A 26,115-nucleotide genomic window follows, 5' to 3' on the forward strand; every position below is an offset into this window, starting at 1 on the left:
AATATGATTACACATCCGTCAACTGTGCAGCCCTCACGACAGCTGGGAGTAAAAACTGGGTGGAGGAGAGGCAGAAGTCGGATTTCAAACAGTACAGTACAGTGCATTCCTTCTGATGACACAAAGTGAAACTGGACAGATCCTTTGTGCATCAAATACACACACAAAAAAAACCAAGCACATCACCCTAAAGGTTTGCAGTCATCGTACAAGTCAAAGTGTTTCAAGGAAACTGAGGTTCTGTGCAAAAAGTGCAGCTTCCCTCATACAGTTCAATCTACAGGATCCACAGGTTTGTATTCAAAGACCAGACACATGATGATGCACAGCAGATTAATAAAGTATTGACTGGGTGATTAAATAATTGAGAATATCAGCCACTGTAGAAAGCCCCATCTGACTGCACTGCTGTTTTTCAAATGAACTGCTGTGAAATGAATATTGAGGTGACTAGTTTCTGCTTTGCTGATTGTGGTTTTAAGTCGATGTCTGCGAGTGTGTGGATTTTCTACTTCACAGCAACTTTGTGATGAAAACACACTCCCTCTGTTTTCATGTATGTACAGCTGTCAAAGAAGAGTCTGCTCACTGGAGCAAGAGCCTGAAGAAAACCTGGTGGTTCTCAGCCTTTTTGCTTGTGACCACTTTAATATATTAATGTTGTTGTGTGTCTGTTGGTTTTTGGACAATTTCATTTTGAAGAGATCCGACTAGAGGAAAAGCAAACATTAAAAACCAATCATATGATTCTGGGCAGCAGCACATTCATGAATTTACAAGAACAGTTTCAGTGTTTCTTAGTTATTGATGCACAGCAGACACAGGCTGTTGCTGTTCAGAGGGTGAGGCTTCTACAGCGGCTGTACGTGTTAGTGTGCATTCACACCAAGCATCATCTACAGTTTATTTCACATTTACACATATGTTAGTTAGGGCGGTGAAAAACGGGACCAAAATCTGACAAATAAATGAGTCACGTTTGACAACTGTTCGTAGTTTTTAACGGTTTAGTGTAAAATCAGAAAAACATAAGTGTGAGTGCACCACAAATCTTCTGACCCGAGAGTGGATATCAGTGACATCACTCTCCAATCAATGAATGCATGGATGAGATTAGAGGCACAGAACCTGGGATCCTCAGAGCCCATCCTAGCACTCGGCGTCGCCGCTGCCGTTGACCGGGTCTACACAGACAGTAGCATGAGCGTCCTCACCGGCGTCGTCGACTCCGTTTGACTGGACACACGTCTCCATCACAGCTGGATTGTCCTCCCCAACGCTGTGGAGCACAGACAGGGATCAAACCAAATACTATGTCAGTGCAAAACATTCTTTCAGTGAGTAACCACAACCGTGTTAATGAGATCACCCCTGCAGTTTAAACTGCTGCTGGCAACACCTGACCCCTGAAACTGAAACTGCCATAAACTGGTTTATGTAACTGCTGAAAAGGATTTAAGATTCTATAGCTTATACTGGATATGGCTAATACATTGCCGATGGATCAATAATCAAATCCACCTGCAGCCGTTGCTGATGGGAGACTCGGCCGTGTCCTTCTCCGACAGAGAGCTGCAGGACCTTCGCTCCTGCCAGGAGCCCACTCTAGGTTCTCCGCCTGTGTCGGAGCTTTTCCTCCTGGCCACGACAGGTCCGGGCCCTGACCCACGCCTCTCCTGGTTCATCCTGGGTCCCCCCGGTCTTTCTGGATCCTTGCTTGAGTCGTTGCTGGTGCACCTCCCATTCAGACTGTCGGACGAGGAGACATGGCTGATCTGGCCCTCCCTCTCGTCTGCACAGGAAAAGGAAAAAGAAGAATGAAAACATGCAACAATGATCAGAACCTCCAGAGTCTTTGTTTATCCTGCTGGAAAGAAACCGAATCATTTCCCTTCATATACACATTTAATTTATTTTATTGGTCTGGATATTTTAATATTAGATTTCATTTACTCTTTAAGCTACACTACATTGCAAAAAGAATCAGAAAATGCTGTAAATAATCTTTTCTCTTCTGTGCTTTTCAGCTTTGACAACTTTTGTCGTTTGTAGCGTTTCACTTCTATTCAACGCACCGACAGAGCTGACACTCTTTTCTACGTTCTGCCGTCTCACACTTTTCTTTGCTTCAGTCTTTCCTCCCACAGTGATTCAGGTATTGGGTGAGAATATTTTGCACACTTTAGATCAGGCAGCTGAGCTTCACTCTGCCAGAGTAGGTCAATCAATCATGGAAAAGCAGATAGAAACATGTGAGCAGTTTGTTGACCTGGAGCAGGAGTCGAACCTCTGACCTCTGCACTGTTTACACCACATGTTCTAAAATCTGACACAGCAACACGAGCATCAGTGGAAACAGACCAGAGCTCACTGTGTTTACGTTTTATTGTTGTTGCATTTGCCAGTTACATCGTCCTGTAAACCCCTGTCACTATCCATCCATCCATCATCTGTACCCCCTTAGTCCTAACCAGGGTCCCAGAGATCTGCTGGAGCCTATCCCAGCTCTCTCTGGGTGAAAGGCAGGGGTCCACCCTGGACAGGTCCCCAGTCCATCACAGGGCCACATAGAGACAAACAACCTCACACACTCACACTCACTCCTATGGGCAATTTAGAGTCACCAATCAACCTGACATACATGTTTTTGGACTGTGGGAGGAAACCAGAGTACCTGGAGAAAACCCACACAAGCACAGGGAGAACATGCAGACTCCACACAGAAAGGCCCCTGATGGGTTTCAAACCAGGAACCTTCTTGATATGAGGCAACAGTGCTGACCACTAACACACCATGGTGCCTGATTTGTAGTATCACTAAGTGTAATGTATAAGATCTTCCTCAGGTGTGTTTACCTCCAGAACCAGCATCTCCCGCCTTGTTGCGTCTGCGTCTCAGGATGACCTCCAGCTCGCTGTCCTTCTTCCCTGGTGGCGACGGCCCCGACTCCTGAGACCCTCGGCTGGGGCTCCTCTTCACCGTGTCCTAGAGGAAAACACAGACGTTTGTCAGTCACCAAATAAAACACAAATATAACTCGTCTCTTTATGGTCCATTAAAACCCCAAACTGGAACTGATGAACACATTGACGTGTGTGTTCAGGTGTAACTGAGGTCTTGTTGTTGTTGTGGACACACGTTACTGATGTAAACAAACCTTCAGCAGCGTCAGAAATATTAACATGTTACATTTCACGTTGTCTGGTCTTTATTATTGTTGTAATCACTGCCGATCGATTTAAACTAACAACCAATTACCTAACAAAATGAAATGGTTACTGCTTTAATCATGATCCAGGCTGATCCTGGGGTCCCCTGACTCTTCCTGTTTACAATCACAAGAATTGGGGGGAAAAGCCGATTTTACCAGGATGCCTTTCAGTTCGTCCATGGCGCTCTCCTGCTGCTTCTCCTCACACGATGGAGGCTGCTGCAAAAAAGCAAACAAATTATTTTCTTGTGTTTTTCTTGTAATCCACCTACTGTGGTTCAGAATGACTGAAAAGTTGGATATTTCAGCTTTTCACGAGGAAAATGCATCTAGAAAATTGATTTTCTAACATTGTCTGGGACTCAGCATCACAGACACGAGGATTTCTAAGGAAAAGTCACTTTCTCCTGCTGTTTGAACTGATTGAATGTTTGCTACTTAGCAATTAGCAGGCTTTACTTATGGATCGCAATCACAGCCCAGCAGGCCCCCGGCATCCACCACATCAAGTTATTTACAATGGATGTTAAAGTGACGTGTGTTTAACTGATTAAAACTGGGGGGTCAGCAGTGTGTTTTTCCCCAGAGAGCGACGACGGCATCACATCACAAAGATTGATGCAAAAATCAATATACTCACTTTCACTGCTATTCTCTGTGGCGGCACAAAGCAGGAACATGGAGGAAAGAGGAGAGAACAATCAGCCAGAGTGAGCTCAGACTGGGAGGACGAGCCAAATGACCTGAAACTGAAGGTCCTGTCACTTGGACATGGTTTGATTCTGTCTCGCACTGAAGATGGATTGTTTTTAATCTTTCTAAACTCACAGGTATATCTCGGTCCCTTTGCTGTCAAGAGGCTGTGACCCTTGACCTTTGACTCCTGACTGTTGTTGCATGTGGGGGTCATAACTAATGAGGACTTAAGGTGAAAGTAGCTTCTAAAGATCTTTTTTAAAATGTTTGCAAAAAGCATTTTTTTTCTTATATTTCCACCTGATTATCTTTGAAATTTAATTGTAAGTAAAAATGTTAAATTATTATCAGAAGAGCCTGCTGGTTTTCTGAGGCCTGTACTGATTCCAAGAGTTTAAAAAGACTCATACAAATATATGCAACAAAAGACTGAGGGTAAATCATGACAAACGTAAATCCAGTTGCTATATTTCACTGCTCTTTCCTGAAGGTCACTGCAGAGAGTTTTCCTCTCCGGCTTCTGTCTCTGCCTGAGTCGGCCTCACCTTGCTGTCCTGACTCTTCACAGGCCGCAGGACGACACCATGTTTGATCCTCTCCATCATCTCGTTCACTGCCTTCACCTTCACATCGTCCACGCCCTCAGCAACTAGAGAGAGAGAGAGAGAGACGGCTGAATGTTTCCAATGTAAAATGCGTGACTGGATTAAGTTTGATGCCGGGCCCATTAACCCAGTGTTCCCACTCATCTGTATGTTGATTCAGCACAAAGGAAGTGAGGAACGAGCAGAGGCTCAGATATAAAGGAAAGGCCTTAAACTAGAATTTGATGTAGGGCAGATCTTCATGACAGGACCAGACGATCAGATAGGAACAGCTGAACCCACATGAAGCTCCGGTGGATCAGTGGGATGTGCTGCATGTTTCGCTTTAACCAAACAAACTGCCACGTGGTGAGAATGTGACGTTCTTTAAATGGCCCCCACAGCATCCAATCCCACACTGTGTAATATCAATGATAAGACCATGTGACTGGACCCACCTGGAGGCTGCTCTGCCTTCACTGAGGCTTTGGACCCTTTGGAGGATTTTCTCATGATGGCTATGAGGGAGCTGAGAGAGACAGAGACAGTAAGTGTAGCAGAGAGGCTCTGATCGATCCAACATTTAGTCAATAATTATTACAAAAGACTCAAGCAGTAACTCCTCATATACATCTACAGTATAGTCCAGCAGCTCCTTCTCTTCTCTCCTGTATTTCAGTCCAGATGTGAGCTGCTGTAAAACTGCCAGTTAAACAAAAACAAATAAACCAACCTAACCCGGAAGCTGTAAATCTACACAGACTACACCAGTTTCCTACAGTCTCAGCTGCTGTAGCGTGATCGTTACGCCCGTCCTCACCTGAGGGGGTTGCACCTCGAGGGTGGAGGTGGGGGAGGGGGCGGTGGGGGTGGAGGAGGGGGAGGAGGCGGCTGTGGAAGAGGAGCGGGAGGTGGTGCCACCCCAGGTTGAGGGGGAGGGGGCGCAGCGCTGGTCGTCACTGTGATCTTTTTCTGGTTTTCCTGGAGCTCGTGGACTGTGGGGAGAAAAAAAATAATGGAAACTACTACTACTACAACTACTACTACTATTACTACAACTACTACTACTACTACTACTACAACTACTACTACTACTGCTGCTGCTGCTGCTGCTGCTGCTGCTGCATGTAAACAGTAAATATGTAAATTAATTTGTCCCCCTCTTACCTCCACCTGCTGTCTCCACCCTGTCTGTGTCCTCACCTCTGTTCTCCAGCTCCTTGTTCTTCTTCTCCTCCTGCTCCAGACGTCCCTCCACCTCCTTCTTCTCCACCTCCAGCAGCTCCAGCTGCCTCTGCAGCTCCTCCAGCTGTTTCTTCACAGAGCTCTGCTCCAGCTGGGCCTCCAGGCTCTGCACCTGCACACAAACACAACATGAGTCACGACATGTTTCCACAATTAAAGAAATCTCTGTTTTGTATTTTATTTTGTAGTGTAAATAAAACTCCGTTCTTCTTTTAACTGTTTGTTTGGAAGGAGTTTCCATGAAAGCATCTCTGCCTTTTCTAGAAAAGCTGTTTTTGTCTTGTAGGAGCCGTGACTGAATGACCTTAATGGTCAAAACACTGGGGAACCCCCTTTAACCAGCAGCACTGATATTTAGGAACTTTAGGAATCACATGAATGACTTTGTGGAACTTGGGCTCCAGCTGTTTTTATTTTGTGCCTCTCGGTTGTGAAGATATTGCAGATTTGATATGACAGTGTTGTAGCAGAGAACAAACTACAACTGTGGATCTTACTGAATCGTCATTGCTGTGGATCTCACTGGTGAGTGAAAGTTCTTTCCTCTGAGCTGTTTGAATTTGTCCTCTGGTTCCTTTGGTCTTTTAACTCAAAACCTGTGTCCCAACACTGGAAAAACAAACTGTAGATGCAGCTCAGGATCATACAGTCACATACACCTGATGTGTTTCCAGCTGTGCAAAACAACTGTATTCAAACAGCCCAAGCTGTTTGACTTGACTCCTGACAGCAGGTTCTGGTAAAGATAAACCTACAGAGAATCATCAGCTGAACATTTAGCAGATAAAAACCTGAAGATTCAGTCAAAAATCTTTTTTCCGGCCTCTGGCAGGTGAGAAACTCACACTGGGTGGAAATCTGATGAGAGACCTGCCATCACCACCGTCCTGCTGAAGCTTTCAGGGTTTACCTTCTGCTGATGCTGCAGACGCTCCTCCTCCAGGGTTTTGGTGATGGCAGCGACGTCCTCCAGGGCTTTGAGCAGCTGAACGCTGGGCTCAGCGCTCTGCAGCAGCAGCATGCTCTGCCTGTTGGCCTCCTTCTGCTTCACCAGCATCTGCAGGAAAAGGAGCACAAGGAGGAGGAAAGACACAAATGATTAAATCCTGCAGGCTCTTTGCTTTCAGGTCAGCAGGTTCAGAGCATTTCATTAACCAGTCACAAGGTTGTTAATACACACATCAGTTACCAACAGTGCAGGTCAGTGTTTATCCTCTGATGTGTATTTTTACATCTTCACATGAAAACTACAGACGTCACATTTGGACTGAATGTTCTGAATGTTCTGTTTTCTTGTACAAAAAGTAGATTCAAGCTTTTAGTTTAGCTGAAGCTGAGAAAACAAACGTTTCAGGAAACATCCGTTTTCATTCCTAGACACGAACACTAGTTCTGTTTTCTCTGTTCTTCCTGTTCTGTACATTAGTGTCTCATTTTCACTCAGACATCAGAGACATTTGTGACTGTTTCTCTACCTCGTGTGCATAAGTCTCAGCTTTAACTCTCAGGCTCTGCTCCAAGTCCAGCTGCTCCTTCATGCCCTCGTACTCCTGAGTCGCCATCATGGACACTACAGACAGAGACAGAGGTTCTTAGTCCAAACGAAGGAGACATCAGATCAGCTCATCTGACTTCACACTAACTAAGTTCAACCTGTGCGTCACGTCGCAATGTCTGAACGTACAATTAGCATGTTAATATGACATGTTAGTTTGTTTGTGATCACTGAGGACTTTGAATCCTCACTGTGGTTTCTGTCTCACCTCTGTTAAATCTCTTGATGGTTTTGCTTTGTTGCTCAACAGTTTCATGAAGCTCCTTCATCTGGGCCTGATCTTTCTCCGACTGAAACAGTGAATTTCACCAAAATCCATAACCAAACGTTTTGAACGTTTAAAAGCCTTTTTACTTGCAAAGCTGTTTTACTGATGACAGAGTCACACCCTAAACTGAATACGTGTCCGACTGCTCCGTCCTCACCTGTATAGTCAGCTCTTCTATCCGTCTCTGCTGGTCATGAATCTGACAGATGAAATTCTTCTTCTCCTCCAACAAGCTGTTCACCGTCTCCCTCAGCTCTGACGAAACACACATGCAAACTTCTGAAAGTCAGCTGCATTAATAGTAAAGACATTATAAAATACGGTTTTACCTGCTGCCACCACTAAAGTAATATGATATTTTTAGTGTAGTGTTATTCCCACAGTCCCAAGTCTGGTGTTTATGAGGTTATGACATTTTAAAGTTGACAACAAAGTTTAACAATCACCTTCTGATTTTTATTTTTGCCTCTTGGAGCTACAGTGGAAAAAGCAGAAATCCCAGTGGATCTCCAGCCTGGACACCACGAGGACTGAAACCTTCCTCAATGATCAGCAGAAAATCCAATGCTCGTCCATTACGGACGTGATATTGGGATGCACCGGCCGCAATGCGTCCTGGGTGTTGTAGGATTTTTTTTTTTAGCTTTACGGGACATTAAGAACATTTTTTACTGTTTGACACAAAATGCTGAGCTGCATGTCGGAAAGACTTGTTCCTTTTTAAGAACTTTCATATAAATACTAACTGCTGCACTGTCAGTATTAGTACATAGTGCACCATATTCCAGCGTGACAGAAAGTTCACTAAATATAACATGTTCATGGTCTGGGGATCATGTATGTGCTGAGGAAAAGTTGATGCTTTATCCTGATATTTGTGCAGGAGGAAAAGTCAGAGCATCATCAGAGTAATTCATATTTTACAAAAACGTGAAGGCATTCCTGAAACGGACGTACTCAGGTGTCTCACCTTTCACCTGTTGCTGATACTGTGTGAAGGTGTCCGGGCTGCCGTCAGCAGCGTCTGCGTCTGCGTCTGCGTCTGCGTCTGCGTCTGCCTCCAGCACGATGCAGTCTGAGATGCTGGGAAGCAGCTCGTCCAGACATGGCCGAGACGACATGCTCAGGTACTTCAACTTCCTGTTCTCACAGTTCAGCTGGAGGTCAAAGTTCACAGGCGTCAACAGGAATAACATCATAATTCAAACTACACATAATCAGAAACTCTCCTATAAGATGGATCTTTGTATTTTTTTTCTTTCGGGACTTTAAACAGAGGCTTTTTGCCTCAACTTTAAAGCTTCACCCAAATAACCTAAACATCAATGAATTAATAAATGAACATATAATAAACATGCTCTCTGCTTTTCATTCATTAGTACGTAGCTGTCATTATATTTGATGTGAGGTAACGGTCTGATATTTCACTGTTACACTGGAGGTGAACAAGATACTTTTTGGTGCAATGTTTAAAATGACTTTTATTACAACAACATCCACATCCACAGTGTCGACCGTTGTCACTGGAACTACTTTCTCCAGGAGAAATGGTCCAATAAAAACAAAATAGCCCCCATAAAAACTCCACTCCACTATCAGCCAGTCCTCACAAATCCCAATTTAACCCCAGATTATTTTCATAAGCCAAAATAAGACGTACCTGTATCTAACACTAACACAGCTGCAGAGACAGCAACAGAGACAAAATGGTCAAATCATCTCTGTGCAGCGTCAGCCTGACTCAGCTGTTCACACCACTCTCCTGCTAATGCCAGCTGGACTGGGATAGTACTAATCCTATAGCATTGATTATTGAGTGTGTGTGTGTGTGTGTGTGAGTGAGTGTGCGTGTGTGTGTGGGTGTGTGTGTGTCTGACCTTTGTGGCCAGGGCCTCTGCGTTCTCCCGACATGACTTTTCGATCTCCAGCTGAGTCTGCAGAACACTCACCTCCTCAATCACCATCTGAGACACTGAGGGCACACACACACACACACACACACGCACGCACGCACACACACACACACACACACACACACACACACACGTACGCACACGCACACGCACGCGCACGCACACACACGCACACACACATTTTCCCATGTTAGAAACACAATTGATGCTGCAGGTTCCCTTAAAGGCAGATTTACATATAACTACAATATTTTCCTCATGTGATGATCAGTGTGTAGAAAACAAAACCATCTAAAGACGGAGCCTGAGGTTGTTAGACGCCCGCAGCTGTCGGACGTGTCACTGCGTCTCAGCTAGTCCTGGGTTATTTTAAAATGACCCAGATATGGAGAAATCTAGACTGGGAGAACAAACTCAACGTGATGAAGTAACTGTGTCAAAATAAAGCTCCATGCATCTCTTTTTCCTTTTCCTTTCAAACTGGTCTGTGTGTAATTAGTAAGTTGCAGGTGCATCATCCCAGTGATCAAAACACAATGCAAAGCAGTTTTAGGTATTCCTGATATTTTCTCTGCATGTTCATGCTTGACGGACAGAGAAGCTGCAGCTCAGCAGTCGTTCTCTCCCTGTGGCTTCATGGATCATTTCATTGTTGTTGACACGGTCCTGAACTCTTTCAGCTGCTGTGGCTGGACTATATTAGACCATCCAAGAAGGTCCTGCTAACATCCCTGATGCATTAACAGAGCTCGTCCTGTTCGACGTACAAGCCCAAAATCTGATTATACTGTTTATTCACTACACCGAGGGCGGAGGGAAACACGTCCTGCCTTCATCCACTGCCAGAAACACTGGGACACATGTTGTCGTACCTGTGTTAGTATTTGGAAGAGTAAAAAATAAAAATGCTGTTTTATGTTCTTCGTGCTGCTCTCATGAAACACCTACACCTGTAATCAAGGTTCTGTTAGTTTTGTAAGAACCCAGTACACTTCAGCCTGATTCCTCCACATTGATCTCAGCTCTCTGCTCACAGGCACAACACAATTAGACCTACACATGATCACAAATACACACTGTACACACACCAGGAAGACCAGGAGACCAGCTGGTTTTAATGGGGCTTTGTGTGGAGTTAAGTGTGTAGATGCATTATGCAGGGACTCTTTTTGGGAACAGGCTCTTTCCAGGACGTTCCACTGTAGCTTCAGTTTTGCAGCAGCCGCCTGCTCATGTATTGATCTGATTTATCCATCTCCATCGGCTGCCTGCATTTACTGATCCACCTGTTTAAAAATCCAAATCCAAACCAAACAAAATCCAGATCCAAACCCATTGTTTTTCCCCAGACTGCACCAGGATCAAAAGTAAATGTATGTACAAAATCCATCATAACTAGTTAGCCAGCTCGTTCGCTGCTAAAGGTCTGATACAGTTTTACTGTTCACATGTTTTAAAGTTAAAAAAAACACAAATGATGTTTTGTTTTGTGCTTTTCTAAACCTACATTACCAAATACATAACAAACCAAACACCTTCCAAAAATCAATTAGGTATCCATCCTTTTACAACTTCATTTCCCACAGAACACTGTGACAGTACACAGGGTATAAACCATGTAAAATATAGTTTTCTGTGTGAGACCATTCACTTAAAGCTGCTCCTGAGAAGCAGCAGTTTGGTACCTTCTGTGTGTGTGTGTGTGTGTGTGTGTGTGTGTGTGTGTCTTTAAGTGTGTTCAGTTCTACAGTGATCAGTCATTGATCAGGAATCTTCAGAGGTGATCACACTAAATGACTCAGATCCTCTTTAAACCTAAAATCTGGCTTTTTTCTGAGGAGACAGCAGCTCCAGTCAGTCGCGTTACCCACCAACACAGCGGCTCATCCTCTGCACTGTGGGTCAGACGCACCACAGGAGAGCGTCATCCTCTGCTATTTATAGTTCGATTCTTACTCTGCTCGGTTTTACTCCAGAATACAACAGGGAAACACTTATTTTAAATATACTGTTAGGATTTGATGTTCATCTTTTGACTTTGTGCATGAGGTACAAAAAGATAATATTAAAGATAATAAAACTGATCTGTTTATTATAAAAAGCAAATATTTAACTTTTAAAACCTGAACTACCAAATTGAGGCATATTTAATTTAAACTATGATTTCAAATGATTGATTATTAAACTGTCACGCCATATTAAACATCGCCACAGATATTAGGTGATCAACAGACGTCTCAGCATCGCAAATGTTCTGGAGGCATCACAGCAACATCAGTGAGAGCAGGAAGTTTTCTGTACAGACCCGTGTCTCCTCAGAGCTTCACGGGATAAATAACGTGCAGTGATCTGACTGTCTAAAAGCTGGTGGTGATGTATGTTATTAACAGATGACTGGGAGGGATTAAGCACATTCATCTGTGAGTAACAGTAAAATCCCACTGCAGTGATAGAACAGGGCTAAAAAGCTGGACAGGGAATTACCACATTTTCAAACCTTGTGCTGTTGATTCTTTTCTGCTTTCTACCGAAGGGTGTTTCCATTATTTTGTCCACCCCAGTTAAATCAGACAAATGGCTTGTAAGTCAACGGGCCCACATTAATAAACAACTGCTTTTAAATCAGCCTCGTGGCTCTGACCTCAACAATAATTCCCATCTAAATATGATGTTGAAATCATTTATCAATGAATCAGTTTTAGGTTCAACAGAAAACAAATTGACTGATAAGTCAATTTGTGCTGCATTGTTGTCAGGGAGAACGAGACTTCCCACCAGTCTCCGTGTCCTTCCTGTGCTCTCATGTAATTACAGTATTGTCACCAGCACTTAGACGCAGAGAAAGTGCTGCCACAGGCTTTTATCTCAGCACAGTAGACTGAATAACTAGGCTGCAGAAACTATCAATGCTACAGGGGATCGGTTTTAAAAAGGAGCCTCCATGTTCAGGGACAGTAGCTTTACGTGATGTACAGTGTGTGGGCAGTTACAGTTTGGGCTTTTTCTGTCATGTCCACTATATTTTCCATATATTGATGAGATTATTTTCTTTTCCACTTCCTGATATATGAAAATAAACAGTTCTAGCTTGTTCCTGTCTGCGTCTGATTCTGATTTTATCTTCTTTTAAAATCCCACCCATGTGAGGAACATTTGATCCAAACAGCCTCTTCTGCTCCTCTGACTTAATACAAAGCATAAATTACAGGTTGTGAGACATCTGCTTCCTACCAGCTGAAAAGATCAGGAATATGCAGCTGTGGCTGAAGGGAAGAGGCAGCTTCCCAACACAGGGGAACCAAAATACTCAGGAACTACAAAAGATTCTGGATCCTTTTATATGCAAAGTCCCTGCCAGCAGCAGAGAAACCTTTAGACTTTTATTCTGGGTGCGTGTGAAAATATGTGAGACGGAAAAATGACACGACTGTGTCCAGATGTGCTGCAATCACCAGCTTTATGAGGAAATAAGGTGGGAGGAGTCTGTTTGATGAGTAACAACGCAGGGCAAGAGGAAACTGACAAACAACAGTCAGGGAATCACCAAAGTCCCCAGGACTGATCCTCTGGGGAACCTGAATGTCTGCACTTATTTAACGAGATATCCAGAAGATCTTTCAGCAGCACCGACGCATTAAAGACTAAACTCAGTCTGTGGTCATGAGTGAGGTCGTCCATCATGCTCAGGGTTTCACTGTTTTAGAGTCAGATATTCTGTGTTGAGCTCACTCAGTCTGGACTTTGAGATTCAAATGAGGCTGAAATCAAGTACCTGCCAGAAAACTGAGTCCCCCTCATTAATCCATTAAAATGTGGCCATCAAATATGGAGGAGCAGGTAGAAAAGCCTTTTGAAGAGCCACACTGGATAAAGAGTCAGCAGTGCCCCCACACGCTCACCCATGCTTCATTTTCTGCTGCTGAATTATTCATGACGGGATGTTTAAATAATTCATAGGAATAACATGACAAGAGCGACCGCTGTCTTCTCTGGGGAGAGGCAGTGAATGAATAAATGAGTGAATGAATGAAAGACTGAAGTGACAGGGCATAAAAAAAAAGAGGAGCAGGGTTTCTGGTGGCTCTGAGGATTTTAAGTCCAGTTTTACAGAAGTTTTTGTCACTTTTCTGGCACTGAATTTCAGGCTAAAGGACGTTTCATCTAGAGCAGACAACAAAGAACCAACAATGCTGAAGGCCAATGTCTAGGCTGCTGAAAGGCCGCCTTCATCTGGACCAAAAAGTGTAGAGCTGCTTCTAATCCAGAACACGTCTGAGAAGAAGCTGCGGGTGGTGGAACTTGGTCTTTGGTTGTGGAGGAGAAAAATAAGAAGAAACTGGACTAAATGACTGAAACCATGACAGCTTTACTGAGCCACAGAGCTGAACAGGACCTTACAGTCCTCCTTCTTTTAATCCCTCCTTCATGCATCTGATAGAAGCTCAAAACCTGCACCATGATAGCATGAAGTCACAATACAACACCTTAATAAAATCGTTAGAGGAGAAATAAATTGAACCTGGAGCGTCTTTGGCTGCAGCACTTCAACAATCAGTATAATTCATGCAGAGCCACAACAGTTCCCTGTGCTGGAGCTTTGGTCCTTAATGCTGCACACACAGAAATCTGAGGTGTCTTTATACCAACACTTAACAATAGAAACATCACACCACGGCCTTCGTGAGGTGAAGCTGCAGGTGGAGTCTGCCTGGTTCTCCTGTTACCTCCTGAACAATAACGAACAGATGGGACCAAAATCAACAACCACTCCCTTTGTCTCCTCCTAACACGGTATATGTGCCCACCACATTTCTATCACTTAGGGTATATTAATAAAACGCACCTCAGCAGTGCACAACACACTATAGCCAAGATGACCATAACGTTAAGTCAACATGTTTTTATAACCTCCATGAATGTAGTTTCATTTTCTATGTAACAGGAAACCCCTTTCATATTTAATGTTGGACGGCTCTACTTTTTTTAGTCTTTGTGCTAGAACTCCAGAAAAAAATCTGTTTTGTCACACTGGATTTAAACCAGTGTTTATTGATCTGCATCGTCCCTGTTAAACAAACCAATCAATAACATGAATAAGTAACATTTGGAGGATGTCACTAGAGTTTATGCTGAAGAAAGGAGCAAATGTTTATAGAGTCGTAGTCAATACTGTGTTGTAATGTCCGAATATGAGATTCAGACAGAAACATCATCACCTTAGATTAGACTATCCACATGAACTCTTATCCTGGTGCCATTAACACCTATTTCCTCTGTAAAACAAAACCTGACGCAGACCAGCAGAAAACTTTTACACTCAACACTTATAAGACTAAAAACATCTAGAGTCGGATCATGATCAGGTTATTGATAAATGCCATGAACCTGCTGTTAGTCTTACCTCTGATAGTCATGACAGAAGCCAGATCCCGCAGCTATCGTTTCTAACAGTTACCTGGGTGAACAGGTCACACACAGCCGCTCTCCTACGGTTGGCTAAATAACCCAGCCGTCGTCATGGTAACCTCCTCCCCTCCTCTCTCAAACACACCCATTCAGAGGATGAGGTGTTGGTGATGTCATGTGGACAGAGGTGAGGAGGAGGGTGCGAAAGGCGAATCTGGGGGTGATGGTGTCAGCTGTCAGGCTGCTTCAACATAAACAGCCGGACATGTTAAGACTTAAAGTGGAGATAAATTTAAGGCTTTAAAGAATAACCACATTTTTCATGATTTGTAGATGAAAAGGAAAAATAAATGTGATCAAGCAGGTTGGAAATAATCTAATAATTTATATTCTGGTGGATGAACTAAGCACTTTATTCTGTGTTAAATTAAAAAATCAATTCATCCACTAGTGTGGCCTTAAAATATCTAGATTTTTAATTACAAGTGACAAACCTGTCATACAAAATCCACTACATCATGGTACCAAACACTAAAACATCCATCCATCATCTAGACCCCCTTAGTCCTGACCAGGGTCCCAGGGATCTGCTGGAGCCTATCCCAGCTCTCTCTGGGTGAAAGGCAGGGGTCCACCCTGGACAGGTCCCCAGTCCATCACAGGGCCACATAGAGACCAACAACCTCACACACTCACACTCACTCCTATGGGCAATTTAGAGTCACCAATCAACCTGACATACATGTTTTTGGACTGTGGGAGGAAACCAGAGGACCTGGAGAAAACCCACACAAGCACAGGGAGAACATGCAGACTCCACACAGAAAGGCCCCTGATGGGTTTCAGACCAGGAACCTTCTTGCTGTGAGGCAACAGTGATAACCACCCTAAAACATTTGCATTATTATTATTATCTTTGTAGTTAACAGGTGTGTGATAACATCAACCCTTTTCTGGGCTGTGGTTGTGTGTGTTTCATACCTGCAGTGTGTGATGGTGGAGGTGGAAGGAAGCAGGACTCACCTCTCTTGATGTGTTTGAGCTGTCTCTCTGCCTCGTCTCGCTCCTCCGTCAGTCTGCTGCACTGCAGGAGCAAACAGCAGAGTCAACGTGTGAGATCATGGTCCACAACAGACTGAAACTACAGGTCAGTTACACAGTGAGTCAGACACAACCACAGCCTCTGTGCTCACCAGGCGCCTAAACCCGAATTAAAGCTTCACAAACAGCACCTGATGTTTCAGCCAATAACTGTATCCACCATGAAACCTGACGGAAATATTTGATAGTTTCACATTAATAATGTGTGGGCACAAAGCGGATTCCTTTCCTCAAATGAAAAATTCATACTCCTAAATGACCTCGTGTGTTCCCTCAGACTGAACCGTGCCCACAAATGAAGCTAGAACAATAGAAACTAAAGTTACAGGTCGGTCCATTCCTTCACCCCCTGCACTTAACCCTGAGGATGTTTGGCACCACTTGGCTTTTAAAGCCGATTCAGTCATAAGAAACGATGATGAAATATTTTAACCCTGGTACCTGTCAGGGCAGCAGCAGCAACTTTTCTCGCTGATTTACACAACGAAGAATAATCACAGATTTTGCTGAAGTTGATGCCTGACAGCCGTCACTGACTATTTTCTGGAGTTCCTGAAGCTGTAGATGAATAACAGCAGCAGCTCAGACCTGAGTTTGGTGTTTGTCTGTTTAAGCACAAGGATCCTGGTCAGTTTTCTTCTGGACTCAAAAGAAATGAAAGTATTTTTATTTGCTTTGTTCTCATCTTCCAAACTGCACTGCACCAATGCATGAGATCCTGGAACATTTAGCAAACACTTCAGTGTTGTCAAAATACCCAGGTCATTGCAGCAACTCTGACCCAAAGTGCTGAAATGAACCTGCGGGCTGTGAACGCATCCTTAGTGCATTAGTACTGGAAAGCAGCAAACATCATTACATGCTGCAGAGGGAGAAGGAGATTTGGACCAGCAAAGTGCAGGAACAAACAGATTTCCTGGTCGCCACCGTCTCCGTGCAAACATTCATTTTGCCTGATCCATTTCCCTGCTGGAGGCTTCACTGCCCTTAATCTGTGCCCGGCCTCCCTCATAACACCCACAGCCCTTCACTTCTGATAACCGCAGAGACCGACTGTCTGCTCCTGCTGATGTGAAAGCTGCCCTAAAAAAAGAGGAAAAACACTGTGACTGCTCATTTCATATCCACGGGACGATGTACGTAAACCCCTTGTGCTATTTTTAGGATGAGCTGCTGTGGAGAAGCCTGGTTTGGATGCTGGAGGATGAACACGGGCCACAGCAGCAGCAGCTGTTTAAGTCACCGAGGTTTACACCGAAACAAGCTGTGGGGTTCACTTCGACTTCTGGGGTCAATAAATGCCACCCAGGTCAGACGTGTTCTTGTTACCTACACCATAAACTTGGTTTTGTCTTTTCCCATAGACGGTGTTGAGAGACTGGCAGCTCAGACGTTTGACAATGGATGGAGTCGCACAAATCAGTTGGAGAACTGGATGAAGGAGGTCAACATATCCTGGCAGTTAACCATCTGTCATCGTCAAAATGTCGTCACTTGTAGATCACATGACGTTGGGCCTCTTGTTGAGATCACGTTGGTCAAAATTAGAGAGTGTAAAATTCAGCCGTATGTTCCACCTTCATTCAGGTTCCTTCCTGCGTTGACGCTGTGCTATAAGTTTCAAACTACAGACACTTTGAAGAAGCTTCCTTAAAGTTCACCATAACATCAGCCTGAGGCTCATGGGGAACACAAAAGACACAGTGTCCTAGAAAACTACATACCCAAACATAAACCTGGAGCTTTATCCTGGACCCTCTTCTGTGTTTCTACACTGAGGGACAATGAAAAGTGTTGATCTCAGTAACAATTCAAATTTGCTGTAATTTCATGTCAAATGCATTTTAAACAACAACAGTTTTATATTTTTAAAGGGGACAAAACATAGAATAAGTTTGTTGTTTTGCAGTAAAAGTAAAACACGTTTCTGTTGATCCCCAACCCTTGATAAAAGGATCTTCGTCCTCTTTCCCCCTGTCTAATAATCTCTCTCTAACAGCATCTTGTAGAAGTCAAGTGTTTGACAAAACCCACCATCACTCCAAGGTTTCTGCTTTAGTGTCTGATTAAAATCTAGACTCTCGTTCAAGAATGAAAGCTGGACCTGCAGTTACAGTGTCTTGTCCTAATTTATCAGGACATATAAAGTGTTTCTCAAACTCTGAGGCAGCTGTTGCAGGTGTCAGAGTCCAGCTTGGACAAAGAAGAAGATGAAACAAAGCAGAAGGCCGGACTGACAGGCAGCTACCAGCTCAGGCTACATGAGTCAAATCTTCCTCCAGAGGATTATCACACATTCAGGATCTGATTTTCTAGGCTGAAGACCATTGAGTCCTCATTGCTTTGGACAGGAAATTGAAGACGCAGAAATCTGCTTTGCCACTTCTGGTGACAAAACTGGTCCTTTGTGGCCTTCAGTGCATCCAGACTTTAGCAGGTGTTTGGGTGAATTTCTCTGGGAGAGATTTTAGCATTTTGCACTTTTCCCCCTGGCCCAGTAATAATTACAGCTGATTCAGATGAAGAACTTGGTAAACTGGTGTAAACTGGAGAGCTTTGCTGAATTAGCTCTGAGCAGAATCTGTTTGCTGTGTACCCATGGATATACCGCACAGACGACTACCAGCAGATTACTGTGACACTGACTGACGTGGATCCTCAGATCCTTCAAAGGGTTAATCACATCCACATAACAACCAGAGACTAGTCTGACGGGAATGTAAATTTTAAATATGAGTCTTGAACAGGACAAAACTGCAACACAACCATCAAAACAAATGCTCAGGAAGAGCTTGGCCCACTTTCTCCCAGCTCTACCTGCAGCCTCACGCCCTGTCAGCTCAGATTTCCCTGAGGAGCACAGCGAGGGCAGCGGGTCCACGGCACGCAGCAAGGCCCCGACGCTGCCAGGGTTCGATTCCCTGTGCTCTCGAGTACGAGGCAGACGGTTTGGATAGAAACATACGGGTCAGATCTAACCACACCGTCAGACATTTGCTGCTGAATTCTGGATAGACATCAAATGACTTTTGTCTCAGCAGCAGTTTGTTTATTAGCGAAGAACAGTCCGCTTACTCGGAACCTGGAGCAAGTTCTGTGTATTTTGGTTTTCAAAGTGACTTGAATGTTAAAAAATAAGATGCTGTTCTACGATAAACGTCTGAGCCGAACAGAAACATTTCAACAGCTTTTTATCTGAACACAATCAGAACAATTCAAAGTCAAAAGTCCACTCAGGCTTTCAACAGCATGTCATGGTTCATTTTGTGAATGGAGCTGTCTCATCACATGACTTAGTCATTTTGGGTCACATGACACAGCATGTGTTGTCAAGTGACCCAAGACTCAAGACAATGAAAGCCATGAAAGAGCGAATACAATTATTAATATTTTATATTAAATTGGATTTTCTCATAGTGATAAATGATATTTAGTGACTTGAGCAAGGCATTATAAGGTTGGTGGTTCAATTATCAACATCATGCACTGAATTGTGGGGGGGGGGGGCATTTTTGTAAATGTAGGTCACATTTCCAGGGTGTAAGTTTCTATTTTTAGTAACTCAGAAGAGATTCCATTATAACAGCGACTGAATGGAGCAAAGCACTAATGTTTGGGGAGTCTACAGGAAGCCGACTGGCCAGGTCAACACAGGTAAATTTAGGGAAGCAGGCAGAAGGTTGGAGAGTCAGTTGGAGGAATCAAAACTGCCTGGGGCAAAGGGTTTTTGGCTAAAGGCCCCAGTGTTGGAAGGGGGGTCAGTTTGTGCTCATGTAGGCCCACAGGCACCAGAGAAAGGTCCATCCAGCCTGACCTGGCCTGAGCAGGTGGAGGTTTTACATCCTGACCTTGTAACTGGGCGATGACAGCACCAAGGAAGACTCAGTTCCCAGTTAAATACTTTAATGAAGCAAAGCCCTGATCTGTTCCTTGGAGGTCAGAGGGCGGAGCCACTAAACACCTAGAAATTCTCTGCAGGCTGGGGATAACATGCTAACAGATCCGAGCTGAGGATCGGCAGCAGGTTTTGGTTTTAAAGGAGTCGCTGGACTCAGACCTGAGGCTTTTTCCTCAAAGCCCCAGAATAAGACTGACAGCCTGCGCACTCAGCATATTTCTCCCTAAAAGACTTTACACCTTTAAAACATCCTGGAATATAAATCCCAAGCTGGGACACACAGCAGAGCAGAACATCGTCCCTGCGGTTACATGGCGAGAGGAGCGGCGGATTTAGGGAGGGGTCCGGCTCTTTGATGGAGAAAAGACGCCGGTACCGGCCGGCGACTGATTCCGGTGTACCGGTATACCAGACACACGCACGGATGGACGGGGCGCGTTTAAGGTGGTTCACATGTCAAATAAACCGGATTAGTGATGAAATGGAGCCGTTTGGTGTTTTTCACCGGTTTACCTCTGTTTGCATGTGCGCGTCCCTGTCCTCTCCGCATCCCTCCATCTGCGCTGATGATGAGCAGGGAAGCATTTGCAGAACAGGAGCGATAACAGAACCGTGCTCTTCAAAATAAAAGACAGCTCCACAGAGGTGTGTTCTAGCAGCACATGTCTGGATCCCAGCACATTATTATTTCTTCTTCCAAACACATGGACAGGGAGCAGCTCGGTGCGCTGATGCTGCCGGCGGAAACGATCCTCCTCCTCCTCCTTATCCTCCTCTCACTGTCAGCCTCATCTGGCTCCACTGAACCCCTCCTTTTCCTCCTCCCTCCTCTTCCTCTTTCTCCATTTTAAAGCCTCCATTAGTGAAGTTAGGGTGCGTTCAAGTGCTGATAAAAGGGTCCGATATCTAAAAAATCCGACCAAAGACCAGCAGAAATTTAATAACAGAAATAATCAAGCTCAATAAAAGTCGTAAATTATTATTACTATTATTATGATTATTATTATTATTAGTAGTAGTAGTAATAGTAGTATTATGTGGGTTTCTCTGCTGTCCAACACTGACACCTTCCGGTGCTGATGTGCAGTCACGGATCATTTTCTAATCTATTATTATTATAAATATGAGGCAGATTCATAAAGATTAATCTGATCTGTTGTTTTTCAGAGTAAATTCATCGTCACGGGACTTTAGAAACATGACGTCAAACAAAATGCAAAAATAAAAACAAAATAAATGAATGAAAAACAGACAAAAACACAGTTATAAACATGTAAATATAATTAAAATATCTTAAATGTTCATATTTACATTATTATTATTATTTATGTTTACATTTCTTCTGAGAACAGTTTCTTGTCCGGCCTCTGGTCATGTGACTCGGCGGTCATGTGACACTCTGGGCCGTGCGGTAGTAAACACGGAAGAACAACCAACAAGCACGTTTCGGTTTTGGTTTTTCTTGTGTCCGGTTTTTGCAGCGGACACTGTGACACTCGTCCTCAGGTCCGGATCCACGTTCAGAGGAGTCAGGATGGAGAAATGCTCCGTGTGGACCGTGAGTCTGGTCTTAGCGACGCTTCTGGCTCCGGTGGACCAGACCACCTTCAGGCGGACCAGGGTCAAGGGGACTCAGGTGAGACCCGGGGTTTATAAAAACCACCATGATGTTCCGGTCACACTGCAGCAGGATCAAACTAAATGAATCCATGAAATCAAAATAAGAAAAGTTTCATTCAAGTTTTCATCTTTAAGCCACTTTATTATTATGATATGAAAAATATTCATGTCTTCATCATATGTTTGAAAGCAAATGAACACAAAGGCAGACATGTAAAAATAACACTAAGGTCAGTTAGTCCATAAACCAGATGTGTTGGATTCCTGCAATCAGTGAAACAACTGAGTGGAACAGGAAACATAAAAGTGTGGTTATAAAAGTTAGTTATCAACTAACCAAACACATTGATTCTCTGCTGTCGACAGATTTTGGGTTTTGACTGGAAGAACTGTGGAAAACCAGATGCTCCAGCTGTGCTGAAGACTCTGACTGTCTCCCCAGACCCGATCACCATCCCCGGGGACCTGACGGCCTCGGCCTCTGGATCCACATCAGTCGAGCTGGCGACTCCTGTGCCTGTGAGTCCACCCAGAGAAGAAAAGTCTGAGTCTGACAAACTGTTTATCTCTATAAGAAAAACAAGAATCAGAAAGAATTTGGAAATTAAAAAAAACTATAGCGTTAATTCAGAGCTTTGTCTTTAACTTGGTCTCAGGTCTGTGGGTTTTACAGTACGTAGGTTTTTATAGACTGATTGAGTCATTCACATGTTCAGAGTTGGACTGTAAACCCTGAAATGCTGCCATCAGCACTTTGCAGTAATCTAGACGTGTCCAGCCTCAAAGTCTTTCTCCTCTTCAGCTCAGCGTGACTCTGGAGAAGGAGGTGGCAGATATCTGGGTGAAGATCCCCTGTTTGGACGAGCTGGGCAGCTGCCACTATCAGGACGTCTGTGATATTCTGAACCAGCTGATCCCACCGGGGCAGGACTGTCCCGAACCGCTGCACACCTACGGACTGCCCTGCCACTGCCCCTTCAAAGCTGTGAGTCTGAGCTGATGTTCCGTCTGCAGCTGTGCAGCCTGGCTTACAGATGTGTTTAATGCCACATGTTAACACGTTCATGGCTCTCAGTTGCATTTCTGTCATGACACTGTTGCAGTGTCTCCACAGGCTGAACCATGGTGAGAAATAACCTTTATAATATCGGTGTTTCGTAATTTGCGCTGTAAGAAACGTCCCAAGCAGGTTCTGTTATAATGAACACAAAGTGCAGCTTCGTGCACATTTTCAGGGGCCATGGGTTGTGCAACCGGCTCTAATGTGTCTTGAAAAGATTTTCAGATTTCCTGCCTGAATGCAGCTTCTCTCTCCGTCCTCAGGGTTCCTACTCTCTGCCTAAGTCGGACTTCTACCTGCCAGATATGGATCTGCCCTCCTGGCTGACTAACGGGAACTACCGGGTCCAGGGGGTCCTGGGAAGCCAGGGGAAGGAGCTGGGCTGCCTCAAAATCGCTTTTTCCCTCCACTCCAGTTAAACAGTCACAGGTCTGACGTTTCTGTTCATGTGCACAGACAAATTGGGAAACGCACGCAGCGATGGAAAATCCTCTCTGGGGTTCATTTAATGGTTTTACTCTAAGAAAAAGAAGACATGATGACAAATGGACAGATTTTATAAATCAAAGTGTAGTCACTATGATGTAGCTGTTGCTCAGGTCCAGCATTTTCCACATTAACTGCATTTCTGTTGCAGTTTCCACTTTAATTGGAGAAAAGGACAAAAACTTCTGCAGGAAAATAATAAAAGTGAACAGAACATTAACTTTCCACAGTTATAGAGTCTCTCGTTCCAAGATTTTATTCAGTTTTCAGTCTGTAAACCTGATGGGCACAGTGTCTCTTCTGTCTCTGTACAAACGTTTCAGGAAAAGCTTCACTTTTTTCCAAAGCAGCTCCAGTTTTCAGTGAAAACAGCAAATGCTCTGATCCATCTGAGCCATCAGGTTTAGTTTCTGAGCAGAATCTGTATTTTTAATTCTAAGTATTCAGGAGTAATTTTCAGAAAAGTGTCTCTGCTTTATGTTAATTATCTTTTTCAATGATCAAAGTGTTTTTGACTATTGAGTTAAAGTTCATTTAATGTAGACTGATGGCAGGAAGTGTGGCTTGATTTTTATTTGATAATATATTGATTTTTTTTTTTAACTCCATGTGTTTATATGCTTGATCTTTAGGACGTGGTTCTTTATCTACAAACTGCAATAAAACAAGAGAAATTATGATAATTTTCTCAAAGTCTTAATAGTTTGTTGATAATAAATAATAAATGCTGATGATCAGACTCATGCTTGTGTGTTTCTTACCTGTGAGCACACACACACACACACACACACACACACACACACACAAAGGTTTGACTTCATCATCATGCAGTCATCTATTGATTGGTGCTGATTGTATTGATTGAATTGTATTTGAAAAGTGCGTATGAGGTATGTTGGGATTACAGCTACAGGCAGTGAGACAGGAACTATAGTGGCTGTTAGTTTAAGGTTGTTTTGTGCGTATTGGATTAAAAGTGTCTGATTAATAAGTCACGTTATATACGCTCATGTAGTTTTAGAACAGTGATCCTAAACATTCAGACAATACAGATAATTAAGTTAAATGTCCATGAATGTCAGTTTCTTCACCTCAGTCCAACTGGTTTTTATTGCGGACCAGACTGAACGAAGGAATCTGAATGTGTATGTGTGTCAGTTAATATCATTCATCATGATGCATCAGATTCTCTTCCATTACTGTCACTATCACCCGACACTTTTTAAAAAAAGAAATGTGTTGTTAGATTTATTTACAATGAGTGAAAGTTTCTTTCTGGTCACTTTAACCTGTGTTCAAGCAGCAGCTTCATGTTTTACCACAAGGAGGCAGCAGTTCCTCTGAAATGTGCTGCTGCTACTTCTGCTGCTACTGTTAGCGCCCCTCTTGTTTCTGTTACTACCGTACTGCTGCCACGCCACAGTAGAACATATTTACCGAGTGAGTTCTCTAGCAAAGCTAAATTATAAAGAAGCTTAAAGGAACCACGACAATACAACATCCTATGTCTCTGCATGACTGTGCCCCACTTTAGTGCAAAACCAGGAGTTGGGTTGTTGAAGAAGTGAAAGCTTAACAGGAAGAAGCAAAGAAAACAGAAAACAAAGGCAGGAACCTGAGGAATTACACATGAAGGAGCAAACAAATCCAGCAGGTCCAGGATGTAAAGTCTGTGAGTGAACAGCAGCAGAGGTGGTGACTGGACCTGGAGACCTGGAGCATTTACAGCCTACACTAAAATACAAGTATATGAATTACAGAGTTGATAAAAAGCAGGTAACACTGGTCACATGTGTCAACCTCATGTGTTCTCCTGCTGAAAATCTGCCCTCGGCCCCTGGAAACGTTCATTTACTGGTTCTTGTGTGATCAGAGATGAAAGAGTTCAGGCAGAACAAACCTCCGTCCTGTTGGTGTCGTACTGGGAGCACCACTTTCAACACTAACGCTGTGATCGCCATCAGTACTTGAACTTCTTTTTTTTTTTTAAGTGCAGTACTGAATACTGTGCATGCCATATGGTACACATCTGTACACACTTTTATGAGAAGCTTAAGAAGATAAAGAATAAAACGTGGTAAAGATTTAAAAAACCCGTCAACACCACCTGCAGCCTCCACGTGATTTCCACTGTAACAGGAAAAGATGATTATTATCATTTTATTTCTAATCTGGTTATTTTTTTAAAATCCATTTCAACAAGGTCAAGTTATGTTTTTAGCTTGAGAGTTGGATACTGGCCAGTAGTAATACCAGTAGTAATCCATAAGAAGTAGTACTTATATCTGTCAATACTCCGAACCTGCGATTACCTGATTTATCACAAAGTCTGTTTCCCACCCAGAAAAAATTCCCACAATGCTGCTCTCAATGCAGTTTATATTAGGTTAACGTGTGTGTGTGTGTGTGTGTGTGTGTGAGGCAGCTGCACACCACTTGCTCCTGGTCTAATCTCAGGCAGGAAGGACACGGCTTTGGCAGCAGCAGTGTTTTAACAGAGAGAAGGTGGTTTTGTGGCGAGAGCGACATGTGGACACCAGACACACACGTGACAAACACTTTACTCAGCGTTTTCATTTCTTATATCTGCATTATATCCGAAAAAGGACAGAAACAGTAAGTCCAGTTGAACTCCTGAAATCCTTAATGGGAAACAGTGACAAACACTTTCACTCACTTTTCGAGAAACTGACAGATTTTTATGAACATTATGGCCATTAGATTAAAACTCATTTTGAAATATTTAGCCTGATTCTATATTTGCCCTGGATTAAGTTGAATATTTAGAAAAGAGCAGAATGTGCTGCTCACGCTGTCCAAACAGTTTTAACTGGTTTCATCTGGATGCGTCTCTCTCGGCCGCGTGTGCAGTTTATTAATATTCAGTGGAAGTGAATTTTAACAGGGAGCCTCTTGCAGCGTCTCCGTGGACTCAGAGATGAAACCAACCTGAAAGAGGAGCCAGATTTACTGAGAGAAAATGCTCATTACTGGTGTTTTCATACAACTTGCAGTTAGTTCCAACTCAGTTCACAGCAAAGTAAAATAACTGGAGTAAGAACCACAATGAA

At 43.5% G+C, this 26,115-nt stretch overlaps 2 protein-coding genes across 2 annotated transcripts; one reads left to right on the forward strand and one right to left on the reverse strand.

Annotated features, from left to right (window-relative positions):
• Nucleotides 1-1,024: 1,024 nt before the first annotated feature.
• shtn3 (shootin 3) lies at nucleotides 1,025-20,606 on the reverse strand. The gene is made up of 17 exons (XM_026331185.1): nucleotides 20,392-20,606; nucleotides 15,903-15,963; nucleotides 9,438-9,532; nucleotides 8,531-8,717; nucleotides 7,718-7,815; nucleotides 7,501-7,582; nucleotides 7,213-7,307; nucleotides 6,648-6,794; nucleotides 5,696-5,849; nucleotides 5,313-5,487; nucleotides 4,951-5,021; nucleotides 4,454-4,557; nucleotides 3,853-3,867; nucleotides 3,369-3,431; nucleotides 2,857-2,986; nucleotides 1,522-1,792; nucleotides 1,025-1,279 (listed from the first exon to the last, which is right to left on the reverse strand). Exons 1-17 carry the CDS (start codon nucleotides 20,461-20,463, stop codon nucleotides 1,150-1,152), a joined length of 1,950 nt encoding a protein of 649 aa, XP_026186970.1. The 5' UTR covers nucleotides 20,464-20,606; the 3' UTR covers nucleotides 1,025-1,149.
• Nucleotides 20,607-21,275: 669 nt separating this feature from the next.
• gm2a (ganglioside GM2 activator) lies at nucleotides 21,276-23,783 on the forward strand. Its single transcript, XM_026331182.2, has 4 exons — nucleotides 21,276-21,514; nucleotides 21,865-22,017; nucleotides 22,301-22,483; nucleotides 22,822-23,783. Exons 1-4 carry the CDS (start codon nucleotides 21,413-21,415, stop codon nucleotides 22,975-22,977), a joined length of 594 nt encoding a protein of 197 aa, XP_026186967.1. The 5' UTR covers nucleotides 21,276-21,412; the 3' UTR covers nucleotides 22,978-23,783.
• The last annotated feature ends 2,332 nt before the right edge of the window (nucleotides 23,784-26,115 follow it).

The sequence above is a fragment of the Mastacembelus armatus genome, chromosome 10, assembly GCF_900324485.2.
Source record: "Mastacembelus armatus chromosome 10, fMasArm1.2, whole genome shotgun sequence".
Taxonomy (NCBI): domain Eukaryota; kingdom Metazoa; phylum Chordata; class Actinopteri; order Synbranchiformes; family Mastacembelidae; genus Mastacembelus; species Mastacembelus armatus.

Coding starts and splice junctions, on each gene's coding strand:
- shtn3 (XM_026331185.1), bottom strand. CDS start 20,463: ATGCTTCCCTGCTCATCATCAGCGCAGATGGAGGGATGCGGAGAGGAC. Junction 5,850..6,647: donor GTCTGCAGCATCAGCAGAAG/GTAAACCCTGAA, acceptor GTTTGTGTGCAG/GTGCAGAGCCTGGAGGCCCA. Junction 5,488..5,695: donor CAAGGAGCTGGAGAACAGAG/GTGAGGACACAG, acceptor TTCTCCCCACAG/TCCACGAGCTCCAGGAAAAC.
- gm2a (XM_026331182.2), top strand. CDS start 21,413: ATGGAGAAATGCTCCGTGTGGACCGTGAGTCTGGTCTTAGCGACGCTT. Junction 21,515..21,864: donor CCAGGGTCAAGGGGACTCAG/GTGAGACCCGGG, acceptor TGCTGTCGACAG/ATTTTGGGTTTTGACTGGAA. Junction 22,018..22,300: donor AGCTGGCGACTCCTGTGCCT/GTGAGTCCACCC, acceptor TCTCCTCTTCAG/CTCAGCGTGACTCTGGAGAA.